General features: G+C 53.1%; 4 protein-coding genes across 4 annotated transcripts; 3 read left to right on the top strand and 1 right to left on the bottom strand.

Annotated features, from left to right (window-relative positions):
• Positions 1-648: 648 nt before the first annotated feature.
• TRIREDRAFT_81348 (uncharacterized protein) lies at positions 649-2,728 on the top strand (the record flags this gene model as incomplete). The annotated part of the gene is made up of 5 exons (XM_006968524.1): positions 649-971; positions 1,050-1,129; positions 1,202-1,782; positions 1,833-1,992; positions 2,049-2,728. The coding sequence occupies exons 1-5, from the start codon at positions 907-909 to the stop codon at positions 2,726-2,728; spliced, it is 1,566 nt and encodes a 521-aa protein (XP_006968586.1). The 5' UTR covers positions 649-906.
• Positions 2,729-3,396: 668 nt separating this feature from the next.
• Positions 3,397-4,121, bottom strand: TRIREDRAFT_123604 (uncharacterized protein). Its single transcript, XM_006968583.1, has 2 exons — positions 3,995-4,121; positions 3,397-3,886 (listed from the first exon to the last, which is right to left on the bottom strand). The coding sequence occupies exons 1-2, from the start codon at positions 4,069-4,071 to the stop codon at positions 3,619-3,621; spliced, it is 345 nt and encodes a 114-aa protein (XP_006968645.1). The 5' UTR covers positions 4,072-4,121; the 3' UTR covers positions 3,397-3,618.
• A 418-nt stretch (positions 4,122-4,539) lies between these two features.
• On the top strand, positions 4,540-6,055 carry TRIREDRAFT_51603 (uncharacterized protein). The gene is made up of 6 exons (XM_006968525.1): positions 4,540-4,651; positions 4,750-4,815; positions 4,881-4,975; positions 5,384-5,480; positions 5,544-5,772; positions 5,843-6,055. The coding sequence occupies exons 1-6, from the start codon at positions 4,585-4,587 to the stop codon at positions 5,943-5,945; spliced, it is 657 nt and encodes a 218-aa protein (XP_006968587.1). The 5' UTR covers positions 4,540-4,584; the 3' UTR covers positions 5,946-6,055.
• Positions 6,056-7,200: 1,145 nt separating this feature from the next.
• Positions 7,201-9,772, top strand: TRIREDRAFT_123608 (uncharacterized protein; the record flags this gene model as incomplete). The annotated part of the gene is made up of 5 exons (XM_006968526.1): positions 7,201-7,626; positions 7,932-8,262; positions 8,365-8,722; positions 8,899-9,446; positions 9,500-9,772. 5 exons carry the CDS (start codon positions 7,201-7,203, stop codon positions 9,517-9,519), a joined length of 1,683 nt encoding a protein of 560 aa, XP_006968588.1. The 3' UTR covers positions 9,520-9,772.
• Between the last annotated feature and the right edge of the window lie 4,715 nt (positions 9,773-14,487).

Below are 14,487 nucleotides of genomic sequence, written 5' to 3' on the forward strand. Positions count from 1 at the left end.
TATGGATCGCCATGAGACATGTCTGTAGACTACCTACATAGGTAGAGCTCCCACACAAATCAGGCACAGCCATTATACCGTGTTTTCGTGCGGTTCGTGGATTCAGATGACAGACGAGATGAGCCCTCGATTGCTGCTCTAAACATGAAGATACATAGGTACCTTACCGTATACAAACAAGTAAGGTACAAGAACAGTGGCATGTCTGCATGGAGTGGGCCATGGATAGTGACAACAGGTTCACTTGAAGCGCAACACGCACCCCGTTGGATGATGTCAATACAGAATCTACTCTCCATCAATTCTGTTCTGATTCTATCATCAATTTGGGTCAATTGTCTTTATCTGCCAGATGCATCATCGGACAGAAGACGGAGTGGCGCAATCGCAGTCGGGTTCGGGGTTCACTGAGTGCCACAGGCTCCAGCCATTCTGATTGGCTGCGGGTGCCGGCCGCCAGGGTCCGGGGCACACCCCCGCTGTAAAATGCACATGCAGTCCACTGGCCAGCCAGCACAGCGCCTCTCTGCCCCCCCGTCAGGGCCAATTTAGCAGTGAGCCGCCGTCACCTCTATCGTCAACCTCACCTCATCCTCGCCTCGCCGCACCTGGCAGCCAGACGCCGCTCGTTTGCCATCGCTGCCCGTCCCGCCGACACTCGCTCGCTCATCCGACAAACGACTCATCGCAGCGCCTCCGGACAGCGGCGATCAGATACCGCCGGCCCCTGCTGCTGTCGCACGATCGCGCTTCCGTCTGCTGCACCCAGAGTTTGGCATCGACCGCTGGTCACCCGACCAACTTCCGGCTGCGTCTCAGAGGCCGAGAGACACCTGCTGGGAGAGTACATCCAGAGGCCGCTGAGCAGCGCGACTGCCCGCCGTCTATGCTATAGCGAGACTGGCTATGACCAACTACCAGACCATCCCAGACAGGATCGCCTCTCCGGGGGGCTCCAGTAGCATGTCAAGGTGAGCAACAAGGCCGCGGTGGTGCGCATTCAGACGTTAAATGGCCGACTGACTGACTCGTCTCTTTCCGACTTACAGATCGCGGCGCCGAGGTGGAAAAGATGGCCATGGCGGGCAGGCCACGATGATCAGCAGCATCATCAACCTGCTGAATACCAGTTCGCGACCCCCCGCGTCCCAAGCTTCGATGGCGCATGCGCGAGCGCATACACTAACCTGACGGTGTGTAGTCGTTGGAGCCGGCACGCTTGCTATGCCCTCCGTCTTATCGCACATGGGAATCATGCTGGGAGTCCTCCTTATTCTTTGGTCGGGCTTCACCTCTGCGTTCGGCCTCTATCTCCAGTCCCGTTGCGCCCGCTACCTTGACCGCGGATCGTCCTCCTTCTTCGCCCTGTCCCAGCTGACGTATCCTAATGCGTCCGTCATCTTCGACGCGGCTATCGCCATCAAGTGCTTCGGCGTCGGAGTTTCGTACATGATCATTATCGGTGACCTTATGCCAGGCGTGGCGTTGGGCTTCAATAGCAACGCCGAGAAGATCCCCTATCTTGTTGACCGAAACTTTTGGATCACTGCTTTCATGCTACTGGTTATACCCCTGAGTTTCTTGAAGAGGCTTGACTCTCTCAAGTACACCAGCATAGTTGCCTTGGTGTCCATTGGATATCTCATCGTTTTGGTCATCTACCACTTCTCCGTCGATCCTCACGCCGATCCGAGCGACATCCGCGTTATTCAATGGGCTGGAGCCGTCGAGACGCTCAGTGCCTTACCGGTAGTCGTATTTGCCTATACTTGCCACCAGAACGTGCGTTTTCTGCTCTCTCATTTCCCCTGAATATCGCTAATTATTCCCAGATGTTCTCCATCCTCAACGAGATCAAGGACAACACCCCAGGCAGCGTCGTGCGAGTCGTCGGATCTAGTATTGGGTCTGCAGCGTCCATCTATGTTTTGGTGGCCATTACCGGATACATCACGTTCGGCAACTCCATTGTTGGAAACATTGTTTCAATGTGTAAGAACCTCTCTTGACCGGCACCATAAGGCCCTCCTACTAATGCGATGTGTCAGACCCCACTGGAGTGGCATCTACAATTGGAAAGGCTGCGATCGTTATCCTCGTATTGTTTTCTATTCCATTACAGGTCCACCCTTGCCGTGCCTCTCTCGACGCCGTCTTCAACTGGCGACCAAATAGGGGAAACACGAGCGGCGGCCGAGCTGGTTCCCCCCTGCTGACTTCAGCACCGGCGCAACGCGGTGACCATGGCAGCACTGCACCGATGTCCGATCTTCGATTTGCGCTCATTACTACGATTATTCTGACCCTAGCTTACATCACGGCTCTCTCCGTGAGCAGTCTCGACCGTGTCCTCGCCTTTGTGGGGAGCACAGGATCTACATCCATCAGCTTCATTCTCCCCGGCCTCTTTTACTACAAGATCAGTGATCCTGAGAGCATCCATCATCAGCGTTTGGCCAAGGGAGACGATGACATGGGCGGCTCAGATGAATCTGACAACGAAGACTCTGGCATGCTTGCCCAGAGCAGCCACAGCATTCACAGTGCCACCAGTGCCACGAGCAGCCAGAGCCCAAATGCATGGCGCTGGCGCAGAAAGTGGCGATGGGACCTGGAGCACCTCGAGCACGGCCTCTTACGCAAGATGGCATTGGCACTGGCGATTTACGGAATGATTGTGATGGTGGTCTGCTTGGTTATGAATATCTTCTTCGCCGTCTCTCATTAACTATGATACAGCACAGTGTTGCCCCTGTGGGGTCATATCCACATATCCACGGAGAGAGCGAAAGAAAGAAAGAGCGAAATTGAGAAAGAGCGAGAAGAGAGCTAGAAGAGAGTGAGAGAAGCTGGTTTATTCGTTTCTTTTTGGAAAGGCGTTTCTTCCTGGTCATGTTACAGTTTTATTGCAGAAGTTGTCGACATGCGTGGAGTTTAGACAAGGGTAGTCATTGGCGTCGAATCGTTTCCTTCATTTTTGCATTCCCTCCTTAAATTTCTGCTTTTGTTTCTCTTTTTGGACACGAAGGCATACTAGCTACGGGGAAAACGTACAGAGAACTATATACTTACAATTTTTCGGGGACGAGTTTCATGATGTCGCGGTGCTATGTGCCTTATCAGAGGAGACGTGGATTGACAATCATCAAGGTACTTAGGGAGAATGAATATGCTAAATGATGCACTTAATGACTGACTCAAATTAGCCATCGTTCTTCTGTCTTTTCCGTTATGTTAGCCTGAAAGACGATAGGGCAGCCTTCACCTCGAATAGGGGGTGTCCGATAGGGTGATCTCAGACATAACAGCTGCAAGTGGACGAAGCGATCTCTTGTATGGATATCACATCCATGTATGGCCAAACTGTGACTCGCTTCCCAACTTCTCTCAATAACGCCCATATCACATCGTGAGTGGTTACATGCCGCTTTCAACCCCCCATCAGATACAATCCAAGCCAGCTTCACACTGTTTGAAACAAGCTTCTTGTGGTATTCGCCCTCTATGTCAAACCGTACCCAACGCCGTTAAATGCCCAAAATCACATATCATACAGATCATCCCACAGTCGAATTTTCACATCCTCTCGCCTTGGACGGCCCTCCATCTCCTTGCCCTCTACCGAATCCTCACATCGCCCGCCTGGACACTACCCTTGGACTCGTTCTCTTTGGGAGCAAAGTTGCGCTTCGGCAAGATGCCAACCATGGAGAGCAACCGCCACGCCGTGTCGGTGGGCTGGGCGCCGACGCCGATCCAGTAGCGCGCGCGCTGGGAGTCGAGCTTGATGTCCTTGTGCAGCTTGCCGGAGTTGTCGTAGGGGTCGGGCTTGGGAATGGGATCGTATGTGCCAATAACTTCGAGGGGCCGAGAGTTGCGCGCAGTGCTGGGAAGGATCCCGTCAGTCAAGCTTCGGACTTTGAACTTCAATGGGAGCTGCCATCGTTCGAGGTGGAGTGGAGTTGATGCAGTTGAACATTGGCTGTGTACATACCGAGCATGGGCCACGACGATGTTGTAGAAAGGCGAGTTTCGGCGCCCAAACCGGGCAAGGCGGATCTTAACGACCATGGCGTATGTATGGTAGGGGCAATGCGAGGCGATGCTTCACGAGGCAGCGAAATCTCGGTAACCACAAGGCGATTGGCCCGTTGGTGGTGGTGTTTTGCAGATTGGCAGCAAGAAAACGTCGTTCGATCCGGAGCAGCAGTTTCGCCGCCCCCACCAATCACAGCGCACGCGGAGCAGGACCCGAAAATCGCTGACATCACGCTGGTGTTATTACGGAGTACTACTACCTTAGTATAAACGGCAAGTTCGCTTTCCACGACATCAATGACCATTCCGGGCAGCGACTCAAAAAGCAGCCTTTTCATCTTCAAGAGACACAATCGCTGAAATCGGAATCTCACAGCTTTACGACCTCAAAGACTGTCCGCACTCGTCCTTACCGGATTACACCATGGCTATCAAGGTCTGCCCCCATGCTTCTTCTCTCATGCATCTGCGTCGCTGCTTGGCGCTAACCGTTTTGCTGCGCAGACCCTCGGCGCAAAGGCCGCGGCCGCGCTGGACCAGGAGCTCATGAGCACTGGCGCCTTCTCCATCGACCAGCTCATGGAGCTCGCCGGGCTGGCGGTCTCGCAGGCAGGTGAGCGGCAGACGGTTCGCTGAGCGGGAGCATGACAGGTCTACGGTGATATGACCTGCACCCCCCCGGAATGGGATTGCTAAGGGTCACCTTGCTAGTCTACCGTGTCCAGCCCTTGGACAAAGGCCCAAGAATCCTGGTGGCGTGTGGGCCTGGGAATAATGGTGTGTTGTCCCGCGCCTTATCTCCTTTTTGCCGATGTGCAAGAGATCTGACCGAGATCTGGAAGGCGGGGATGGCCTTGTCGCCGCACGACATCTCTTCTATTACGGGTACAAGCCGGCAATCTTTTACCCCAAGAGAAGCAAGAATGAGCTCTACCAGGTAGGTCTGCCTTTTTTCTTGCGTCTGCTTAAGCTTGGCCATGCTTGTAGAGTATCGAATTTGCGAGCACATGCCATGTTTGAATAATGTTTCTTTTATCAATGTGTGCTTATAGGGGTATCTTGAGTGGTGTTTTGTCTATTACTCACCCGTCAAGAGTGAGCGTTGCTGGACAATGTTGGTTTTTCTGGCATTCGACTATGCGTCGTGGACGATAAAAAGTCGATGCCCAGTTGCTCTCAATCCTGCTTCGTGTTCCGTCCTTCATCCCCTTTTGACTTTCCCCTGCTCTCTGAATTTCGGCCCCCGAAATGGTTTCTCTTCATCTTCCCTTGCTCTTTCTCTGAATTTCACCCCTCCCAGAACGTTTCCCACGCAGTTGCCAAAGTTGCTAACCGTTGCTCGCAGCGATTGACGAAGCAACTCGAAGATCTCGAGATCCCGTTTGTGGATGACTTTTCGAAAGCCATGAACTCGACGGACCATGTAGTGGATGCGATATTCGGTTGGTGCCTTTTGCTTCGTGAAGCCACAAAAGATGGTCTTCTTTGATTGACGCTCGCTTCAGGATTCAGCTTTTCAGGTGAGGTTCGGGAACCATTTCCGTCCGTGATCCAAGCTCTCCAGGAGACCAAAATCCCCGTCACTTCAGTGGATGCGCCGTCGTCGTGGGATATCGAGAATGGCCCCCCAAAGACGGGATTAGGAAGTTCTTTCATGCCGACAGCTCTTGTCAGCCTTACGGCTCCTAAACCGTTGGTCAACCACTTCACTGGCCGGCACTTTATTGGCGGACGGTACGTACCTCTTGGCCGTTGTATGCGCTAATACGTCTCTCAGGGCTGGCGGGCTAACCAGCGGTTACAGGTTCGTGTCTCCATCGATTGCCAAAAAGTATAACTTCGAGGTCCCTCCATACCAGGGCGTCGACCAGGTTGTTGAGGTTGGGTCGTCTGAGCAGAAGCTCTGAATGAGCTCATCCAGGGGGTCAGTCAAATCCCGGCGCGTCCCGAGTGTTGCGTCCTTGTCGTGGCTCTCTGTATTTCCTTTGGTTTCGGCTGAACTTGGGTGTGTCTTTCCTTGATTGTAATCGTGCTAGTTGTTACATCACTTGGCAGCCTCCTCTCAGGCTGTTGGGACAGACGGGACTCGGACATCCGCCCTCACGCATTTCCTCGTTGACGATGGTGACCCCCTGAGGGCAGTCGCTGGAAGGCGGCCGGGAATCCGGACACAGAGCAACCAAGAGAAGATATTCTTTCCCGCAGACTGGGCATTCAGCCATATGCGCCGTGCACATTTATCTCGAGTAAATTGTCCGTCAAGCACGTTTGGAGACGGGGGTCAAAGGATGGTCAGGGGCAGGGCGAAGTTCTGGTCCTGGTGTTGGCAACATGAGCGAGACGACGCTTGGTTCCAGCTGCTAAGGAAGGTGGCCGACGAAGCGTGGCAGGATGGTGTATGCCCGGTAATACGGCCGTCTGAAGCTGAGCTAACCAACGAGCAAATGCGAGACAGGCTCTCCCGAGGAGATGGCCGGACCTGAAGATTTAAGGGAGGATCGGGGCGGGATGTGGCTTCAGGCAAGGAGGATTGCACTGGAGGTTCCTATCCGAATCGGAGATGGAGACGGAGACAGCTACCAACCGTTGCCACTGCCCTGGCTCCTCAACTCCTAGAGACAAGCCACAGCGGTCTTGAAGGGGGGGGGAGTGGACAGGCGGGCTTGCTTGCAGTGGCCGTGTCCCCTCCGTTGCGGCGTCCAAGATGCAAGATTCGCCGGCAGGAGGCACACGGGAGTTGCAGCGGCGAGGGAGAACCATTTTGACAGATAAAATCGCGGTGCACCACCCGCATTTCTTTGTGCTGGCTTGAGCCATGTGTGATCCGACGTCCAAATGGGACACAGCAACGAGCCCGGAGCAAAAGCTCCCTGCCCGCTGTGATAGGCCGGGGCGCCAGGCCGCGCTTACAAAACCGAGGCGAGCCCCAAGACGGTCCGCTTTTTCTAGAACTACCTACTGCCTTCAGGAACTTTTCATCATCTTATTCCCTCCGTTTCCTGCTCCTGACGGTACTGACGCCTTGCTGCAGAAGGATGGCTCCGGGGTCTGGGTCGGGGCTTGAGGCTTGGGCGTGGTTCGAAAGCCCCCCCCCCAAGCCCCCCTCGTGGCTGAAAATTCACCCTGGATGGACCCTGGCAGTCGCGAAGCACCGGCCATGCCATGCCGATCTGGATGTCCGGCTCTGCCCTCCTGGTGATGCCATTGGCGTCTGCCATGACATCCGCGGTCGGTGGCTCTTCGCAGCTAGCCATCGGCACATGTCTCTGGACGAAGCTGGTTGGGAGGGAGACACCGAATGGCTTACGCAGGTCGATGGCTACCTTGGTCGAGAACCGGGACGTGCTTTTGGTGCCTGCCCTGCAGAGCCTCGTGTGGCTGTCGAAGGGAACCATGGCGCCTGATAGCTACACTCGTACTACTACAGGACCAAGCTTGCTTCCTTGGCCAGGGTCGACCACCCCACACGGCCCAAGCCAAGCTATGGAATTGAAGGCGCCACGGGGTGGCGTTGTGTGGAGCTGTACCGCGTACGTGTACGGAGGGTGTTTGCACTCAGAGCAGCAGCATATGGCCCCCACCCGGTCGGTGTGTTTGGAGTCCGTTTGAGGAGCTGCTACAACCGTTCTCAAACGGTAGCCAGGGCGCGCTGGCTGACCGTGGCCTATCATGGGCAGTCGTCCCGTCCTCCTGCAGTCGCTAGTAGCAGCCCTGGTCGACGGACTGGATGGAGAATGAGGGCAGATCACCCTCGTGCGAGTATGACGATTGGCGCTTAACAACATCAGCATCACTTTCCATGAATGGTATATACCAGGTTCGACTCGCATCTTCGGCTTTCCCTCCCAACAGGCCATGTCTCATTGGGGCTACTGTACAGACGTGGTGATCAGACACAGGATGGCTTGGCAGGGTGTGATGAATGTGTTCACATGCTTCAGCCACAGCGGCGAGGGAGCATCGCAGCACAGGCATCAGCGATGGATGAGCAAATGAAGGATGCTACCTATGATTCAGTGCCGAGCAGTGCAGACGTACATACTGATCATCAGCTTGGCAGATATTTTCTAGGGCGACAGCAGCATCATATCTCTGTCTCTGAGGTCGATCAATGCCGCTCTCTCCAGCGCAATGACGCCAACGAGGAGACACATACGAGTATAGAAGAGCTGCACATCATCCAGCAGCTCATCAATACCGTTCTCGTATCTAGATGGCCATACGGTACATACGGGACGTGGACCAGGGACTAACGTCAGCCACATGTGGCGCCGAGCCGGGCAGCCCATCTTCCATATTGATCTACTCGATGCTAGATCCATCCAGGGACTTCCCGACTTCTAGCCAGGCGGAGTTCTCGAATTGGCTACGACATTCCATGGCCATGCAGCGGAACATTAATAATGGCGACCGTTGTGCCGGCGCCTCGGGACAGGTCGCAATGCAACTTCAACCTTTGTTCTTCAAAACTTGCCCGTGGGTTTTGGGCGACTACCGATCCTGAGTGCCTTGTCAGGATCCCGTTGGACCCCTGCAGGGGAACCCAACACAAAGCTCGACTTGACCACGGCGCTGCGTCCAAAATGGTCCGCCTGGAGCCAATCAGTGAGCGAGCTGGTGAGATTGCCCAGGATGTCGGCCCTTGCCTTGCGGTGTCTCACAATGCTGCCACTGCATGTGCTCGGTGAGCCTTGTCGCAGAGGCAGATCCGCGGGATTGTGATCAGACTGTCCGCACATTGCGGCAGTCTATGTATGCTAGTACTATTCTCGTGCTGAACAGCTTGCAGATCACGATCTCCTCAATCCTGAGAGTATCATACATACAAACATACCAACATACATACAACCATACTTACAGTATATACATACATACACACATACAACAAGTGCATACGAGGCCGTTTCGATATCCTCACAGGCCTTCCGTCTACCCACCCAATGAGCTGCCGTCACATGTCCTTCCGATGGCCATCAAGATGCCTCTGCCCGGCGATCGACAGTGGCGCCGGCTTGCCACCGCGGGCGCTATCAGAAAAATTTACACGGTCGCCACAAGTGCGGCTTGTCCCTTGTCCAGCTTGCGTGGCTTTGCAACCACATGCTTACAAGGCAACAAGCCTTCTCATCATCAGCCCATCAACAGCCCTCAGGACAAGGAACCGTTTGAACCGTTTGAACCATCGTCGAGCACCCATCCCGCCTTAGTCAGCCCCTTGGTCGAAGCTCCGTTTGCGCGGCTGACGAAATTTTACCCTCGTTCCCCCCCATTGGAGGGCGGAGAACGTCGCCGGGCTGGCGGTGAACTGGGGACTCGTTCTCGTTCGGTCTTCGGTTTTGCCCATCAATGCGCGCGTCTGAGACGGATCTCTGGGCGCCCGGAGGAATTGCTCCTTGCCTGCCAGGCTTGTACGCAAAGGGGAAAAACTTTTTCGCCGGCTACTGACGATTTTCAACGCCAGGGACGACGGTGATTACATAAGGTCGAGGTCTGGACTGAGACGGCTTCATCAACGACGGGGAACCGGGTGGATGGAATGTGAAAGCGCGAGTCTGGCAGAGCGGAAAGTGGGATATCAGCTACGGACCGAGGTCGCTCGTTGGAGGAGCTGTTCGATTAAGGTTTTTGCCAGGAAGGTGCCTGTGGCTTTGATTTTGACCTGGCTTCACTGGACGGCCCTTCAGGGGTGGGTCTTTATGAGTCTGCTCTCTCGAGGCTTATACGTGGCTAAGGGCTTCGTTGCCACGAGGTATCATGGCCTCATCGTGGCCATATTCTAGAACCTCATGGACGCAGTAACAGCAGTGTTAATCACACCGGGTGGTACAGTCGTTGAGGATGAACAGGTCTGGAATTGTCTCTTGAAACCCGACTGATCGACTTCCACGCAAACTTCGTCGTCAAAGGATGACGCCTCGAGCAACGGCTTCCAACCCCTGGTGGACACGAGCAAGCGGAAAGCCTCGCCTTTCACGTTCATTCCCTCGGCGGGATGCTCTTCTCTGGACTCTGCCATGTCGGCCAGACTGATCCGGCTTCAGGGATTATCAAAGCCGAGTGGCAAGCGGCCTCGGGTTGACGACCTGGCTGGAGAAACTTTGTCAGTTCTCTCTATGGAATTATACCCTGATGGCATATCTGGCCTCTTTTCCATCGTGTTGATGTGGCATGTATGCCGTACTTTGGTTTTGGTGTCGTCCCTGCCCCACTGATCATTTGAGAAGACGTGCCCTTAGCTGTTGACAGGCAGGATGGTTTCGCGTTACGGTTCTCCGACCGGACCTCATCTCCGGCTTGGATCCCAATGGGACGGCATATACGGTTGCATCAAGTGCTGCAGCACAGCCGATGTGTCAAACATGCCATCCATTGCCGCCGTCTCCAGTCGATTTGGCACATGACTGTGTGAATGAGTCGGACTCAAGGGGGCTTGCTAATGCTGCAAGGACCTTTCGGGGCATGACAACCCGCGTGCTGCCTACGGACACGGTGGCATTTGATGCCAAGTAAGAGCTTGAAAGGACGCTTCTTCCGGAGGATTCTCTTGAAGAAGTTGCTAATGCTTCTCCTAGGGCGTGGGAGGTTGATAGATGACACATCGATAAGCTTGGATTTGTGTGTTCCGCCGAGGCGGGCTTGCAGAGCGGTATCTTTCGAACGTCCTAATGACGGCCCTGAAGAGGCAACTCTTGCGAATTTGGAGGTGAAGCGAGGCATCCTTGTTGCCGCAAACGGCTACGTTTATCTTCAGGGACAAGGTCACTTGCCGTCGACGCCGAAGCCCCTCACGGAGTGAAGACTGCCATCGTGCCGTGGCGGTGAGTCCACTCGCTTGGGTTGCAACCTCTCGGCCGCTATCTTGGGCGCAGTGGGTATGAGGTGAGGAGAAGCCCTGACTTGCGAGTGCGAATCGGAACAGGAAGCCGCGCTAGAGAAGCAGTTCTGCCCAACAGACGTTGGCTTACGGGGAAGTCAGGGGGGGTTTGGTACATGAGCTCTTTTCCCTCTCGGCCCCTTGCAACGGCCGCCGTCTTCGCATGCGGTGGAGTAACTTTTGTAATGGGAACTTTCTCCTACTGACTATGTTTTGGGAGGGGAGAGGGAGGGGGGAGAGGGGGAAGGGTAAGCGTGGAAGGATTGAGGATGAGGAAGGACCTGTTGGGAGGGGACTTTTGCCTGTTGTGGGCTTATCAGATGCCGGGTGTTCAAACGGCTTGTTGCTCGATATCATGATGGGTGCTTACTTTTGGTTGAACGGCGAGGGTAGGTGGATGATACCGGGTGAATGGAGATTTGGGGGATGCTGAGTTATGAGGAAGGGGTTGTGAAGTTGTGTGATGATGGGGCTGGAGAATGCCGGGATGGTTGTCTCATTGCTGTGGTTGGGTGGGGATGAAGATTTATGAGAAGTGTATGGTTGGAGGCCGCCCTTGAGCAACTCTGTTTGCCGTTTCCTCATATTGATGCCCTCTTTTCACTTTTGAATTTTACTCAGATGAGGAGATATCATGTGAGGTTTTCTGATGTCATATGGTAGAGACGGATGGATCTTCATGGGTGAGGTGGAGATGCTGGTTGGTAGAAGGTAGGATCAATGTCCTGTCAATGTGGGCGACGCATATGATGGATGGTTGAATCGGTAAGATGGCAACTATCAGATGGCTACTCGTAGGGTCTAAGATGATGGTGAATAGACTGGACTGGCGTTTGGGAGAGAAATGCCTGTTCGGGCGGTCGTTTGACAACGACTCTCGGGAAGGCAACCCTGGGGGGGTGGGCTCAACGATATGCTTCAGTGGGATACGAGAAGCCGGAACTTTGCCTTGAGAATCTGCGTACGACTACTAAGAGGTGTATGAGCGGTTTGTGAAGTCAAGTATCGGGCATGAGTGATAGACATGAAAGCCAACCTTGTGAAAAGAGCAGACATCTGCTCAGCTAGGATCGCTTAGGTGACACATTTGTTGTCAAGACTTACAAGATGTCCCTATGAAAGAACAATGCCTAGCATACTCGAGTCCCCTTTGCCTTTGCTATTGCTAGCAGGCAGAATACGATTAAAATTGCCATATCTTGTTGCCTGGGGGCGAAAAGCCCCCTGCCGGACGGGTGAAAGACGGTCTCGGCGGAGGGGAAGTGGATACGGATTCGCCGTTGCTCCGTCCGGGTTCGGGGGGGTTGAAACGGCCCCGCCGGAGATGGGATGAGCGGAGGGAGTGGTGGGAGCGGATATACTTTGCGCTGCGACTGAGGTTTCACACTGTTCAATGTACATGTTTCTTTCAAAGATGGATTTTGTTATTTTGGGTTCTTGGGTTGTTTTGGTTTTGGAAGTGTCTTGGCGTGGTTGTCGTGTGGTTCTTGAGAATTGGCGGTTTGGAGAGGGTGGGTGGTTTACCCGGGAGGAGGACTGGCTTTGGAAGTTTGGGAAGATGTAGTGTTTGGCTGAATGGACGGCATCTTTTCTCTGTGTCAAGTATGTCTATCAAGTACTTTTCTTGTTTAATGCCAATTGACAGTATAGGTAGTTTTGTAGGTAAGTGATATACTGGCTTAGCCTGGGCCGTTGTATAGCATCTCTGGGATATCTGAGCTTGTGTCACTGACGTTCCTTGAAAAAACAGACAGACAACCCCAGACTAGGTCATGATAGGGGGCGTTGTGAGGCTCTCTCTTTTTTTTATTGCTAAAGGTAGCGGTTCTTCACCCAAATATGTCCGAATGTTCAGAGGGAGGGGGGGGGGCGTCATATGGTTCATGCTTACAGTACTGCTGATATGTGTTCCTTTTTAAAGAGTCAACTGAGTGTTTTGGACTTCCTGCTCTTCAATAGTCGAACCATTCAAGTTGAGACTTAAGGGAATGTGATTCCTTATGCGTGACGTTATTATCTGCATTCTTGGTCTATATTGATATGGGAAAGCGCATACAGCAGATCATGGTGCAAACATTGCTTGCAGCTCTCATAGGTACTATAGGACAGGACCGGTATATGAATGAAGAAAAGTCGAAGTGAACTAGACAAGGATCTCTGAAACATACCATTGAAGAATCTATTGAGTCGATGCATGAGCCTGTAAGGATGAGCTTTCGCTGCCTGGCTGGACCTGCTCTTGTGAGTCCATGATTTAGCGATTTCGTTTACCACTTTACGAGACTAGGGTTCTAGTTCTTTACTACAGCTCGGACGAATAAACGTGTCTTTTCTCTCTTCAACAAGCGAAGCGCAATGCAGCATCAAAGCAGCGAACCGTTCACGAGGGAACATGACTTCGAGAGGTCTCGCATCCTTTGATCACTTATATTGATCAGCACCCAGTTTGTCAGACACCTCGCCTGAGCTCATCTTGGCCAATCAGCCTTCCAGCCACACTTGACATTTGAATCTGCAACTTCTATCTTTTGCCAACTCGAGTAAATCATCTCTCATGTTTGATGCTGGTTCCAAGCCACAGACGTCAGGGCGTCGCGCACTAGTTGTTTAATATGTCTTAATCTAGGTAGTGGTATATATATAGCTTCGAACAACTCACCTCAAAAGAAATGCGACGAAGCAAAGCCGTGCAGCGCCCAGAATTAAGCGGAGCTGTCATTCACGCATATTATATACCTAGTGCTTCATAGAAGTACAGCCAACTACTTGTTCGATATGGCGTTAATGATGGCCCGTATGTGCTTCGTATACGCCATCAAAACATCAAGCTCTTCTACTACACACTGGCCAACCCTATCCCCCCTTGCCACTAAGTCATAACTGCACTTTGCATGGATATAATGACGCTTGATCGGCAGTTATCAGTATGTGTCCAAACATCCAGGCCATGGGGAAAAAGGTATGGATTCATTGTCTGGATGTAACAAGCAATTGGATAAGGCTGAGTTTGGAACGACATTACCCGCTGCAGCCCGTTCGTCGTCAACCCTGCTTGGAGAAAGGCGAGTCTCAAGTCACGAGCCAGAAGCATCGTAGGCCAATGCCGTATCGAAACCAGCCACTCTTGCACGTTCCCGATGACGTTGGCCAATCCCCAACACTGTTGGCACTTCTCCCACTCCCGTTCTATTTGCGCTCTAGCTACGTCTTTGGCATCCACTCCGTGGGTGCAGTATGTGGCCGCATTAGTTTACGCATCTGTACATTGGCGGGTAAGAGTATTTAGCATGATGTCAAGGGCGGGTTCATCAACCAAGGTTCACAAGCAGTGGTGTGATTATGCTACGAAGACAAACGGTTCATGATAGAAAGCTGGGGGAGGGGCGCATGGAAGCTAGAGACTCTGGATACACTGTAGAACCACAATACACCACAAACCTTTCCGAACTTCTGGGGCAATTTCAGGTGTTCTGTGACGATAGTAAGAGAGGATCTATGCCACAATCAGAAGAAGGCTGGTGGTACCGGTTGCCCAGACCTAATGCTACAACTTCCTGGTCACTGAAGATGAGTAT

The sequence above is a fragment of the Trichoderma reesei genome, assembly GCF_000167675.1.
Source record: "Trichoderma reesei QM6a unplaced genomic scaffold TRIREscaffold_24, whole genome shotgun sequence".
Taxonomy (NCBI): Eukaryota; Fungi; Ascomycota; class Sordariomycetes; order Hypocreales; family Hypocreaceae; genus Trichoderma; species Trichoderma reesei.

Bases quoted from the DNA above. Each gene is read 5' to 3' on its own strand.
- TRIREDRAFT_123604 (XM_006968583.1), bottom strand. From the start codon at position 4,071: ATGGTCGTTAAGATCCGCCTTGCCCGGTTTGGGCGCCGAAACTCGCCT. The intron at 3,887-3,994 runs GTATGTACACAG...GATCCTTCCCAG, and splicing joins ATCGTCGTGGCCCATGCTCG to CACTGCGCGCAACTCTCGGC.
- TRIREDRAFT_51603 (XM_006968525.1), top strand. From the start codon at position 4,585: ATGAGCACTGGCGCCTTCTCCATCGACCAGCTCATGGAGCTCGCCGGG. The intron at 4,652-4,749 runs GTGAGCGGCAGA...TCACCTTGCTAG, and splicing joins GCTGGCGGTCTCGCAGGCAG to TCTACCGTGTCCAGCCCTTG. The intron at 4,976-5,383 runs GTAGGTCTGCCT...CGTTGCTCGCAG, and splicing joins GCAAGAATGAGCTCTACCAG to CGATTGACGAAGCAACTCGA.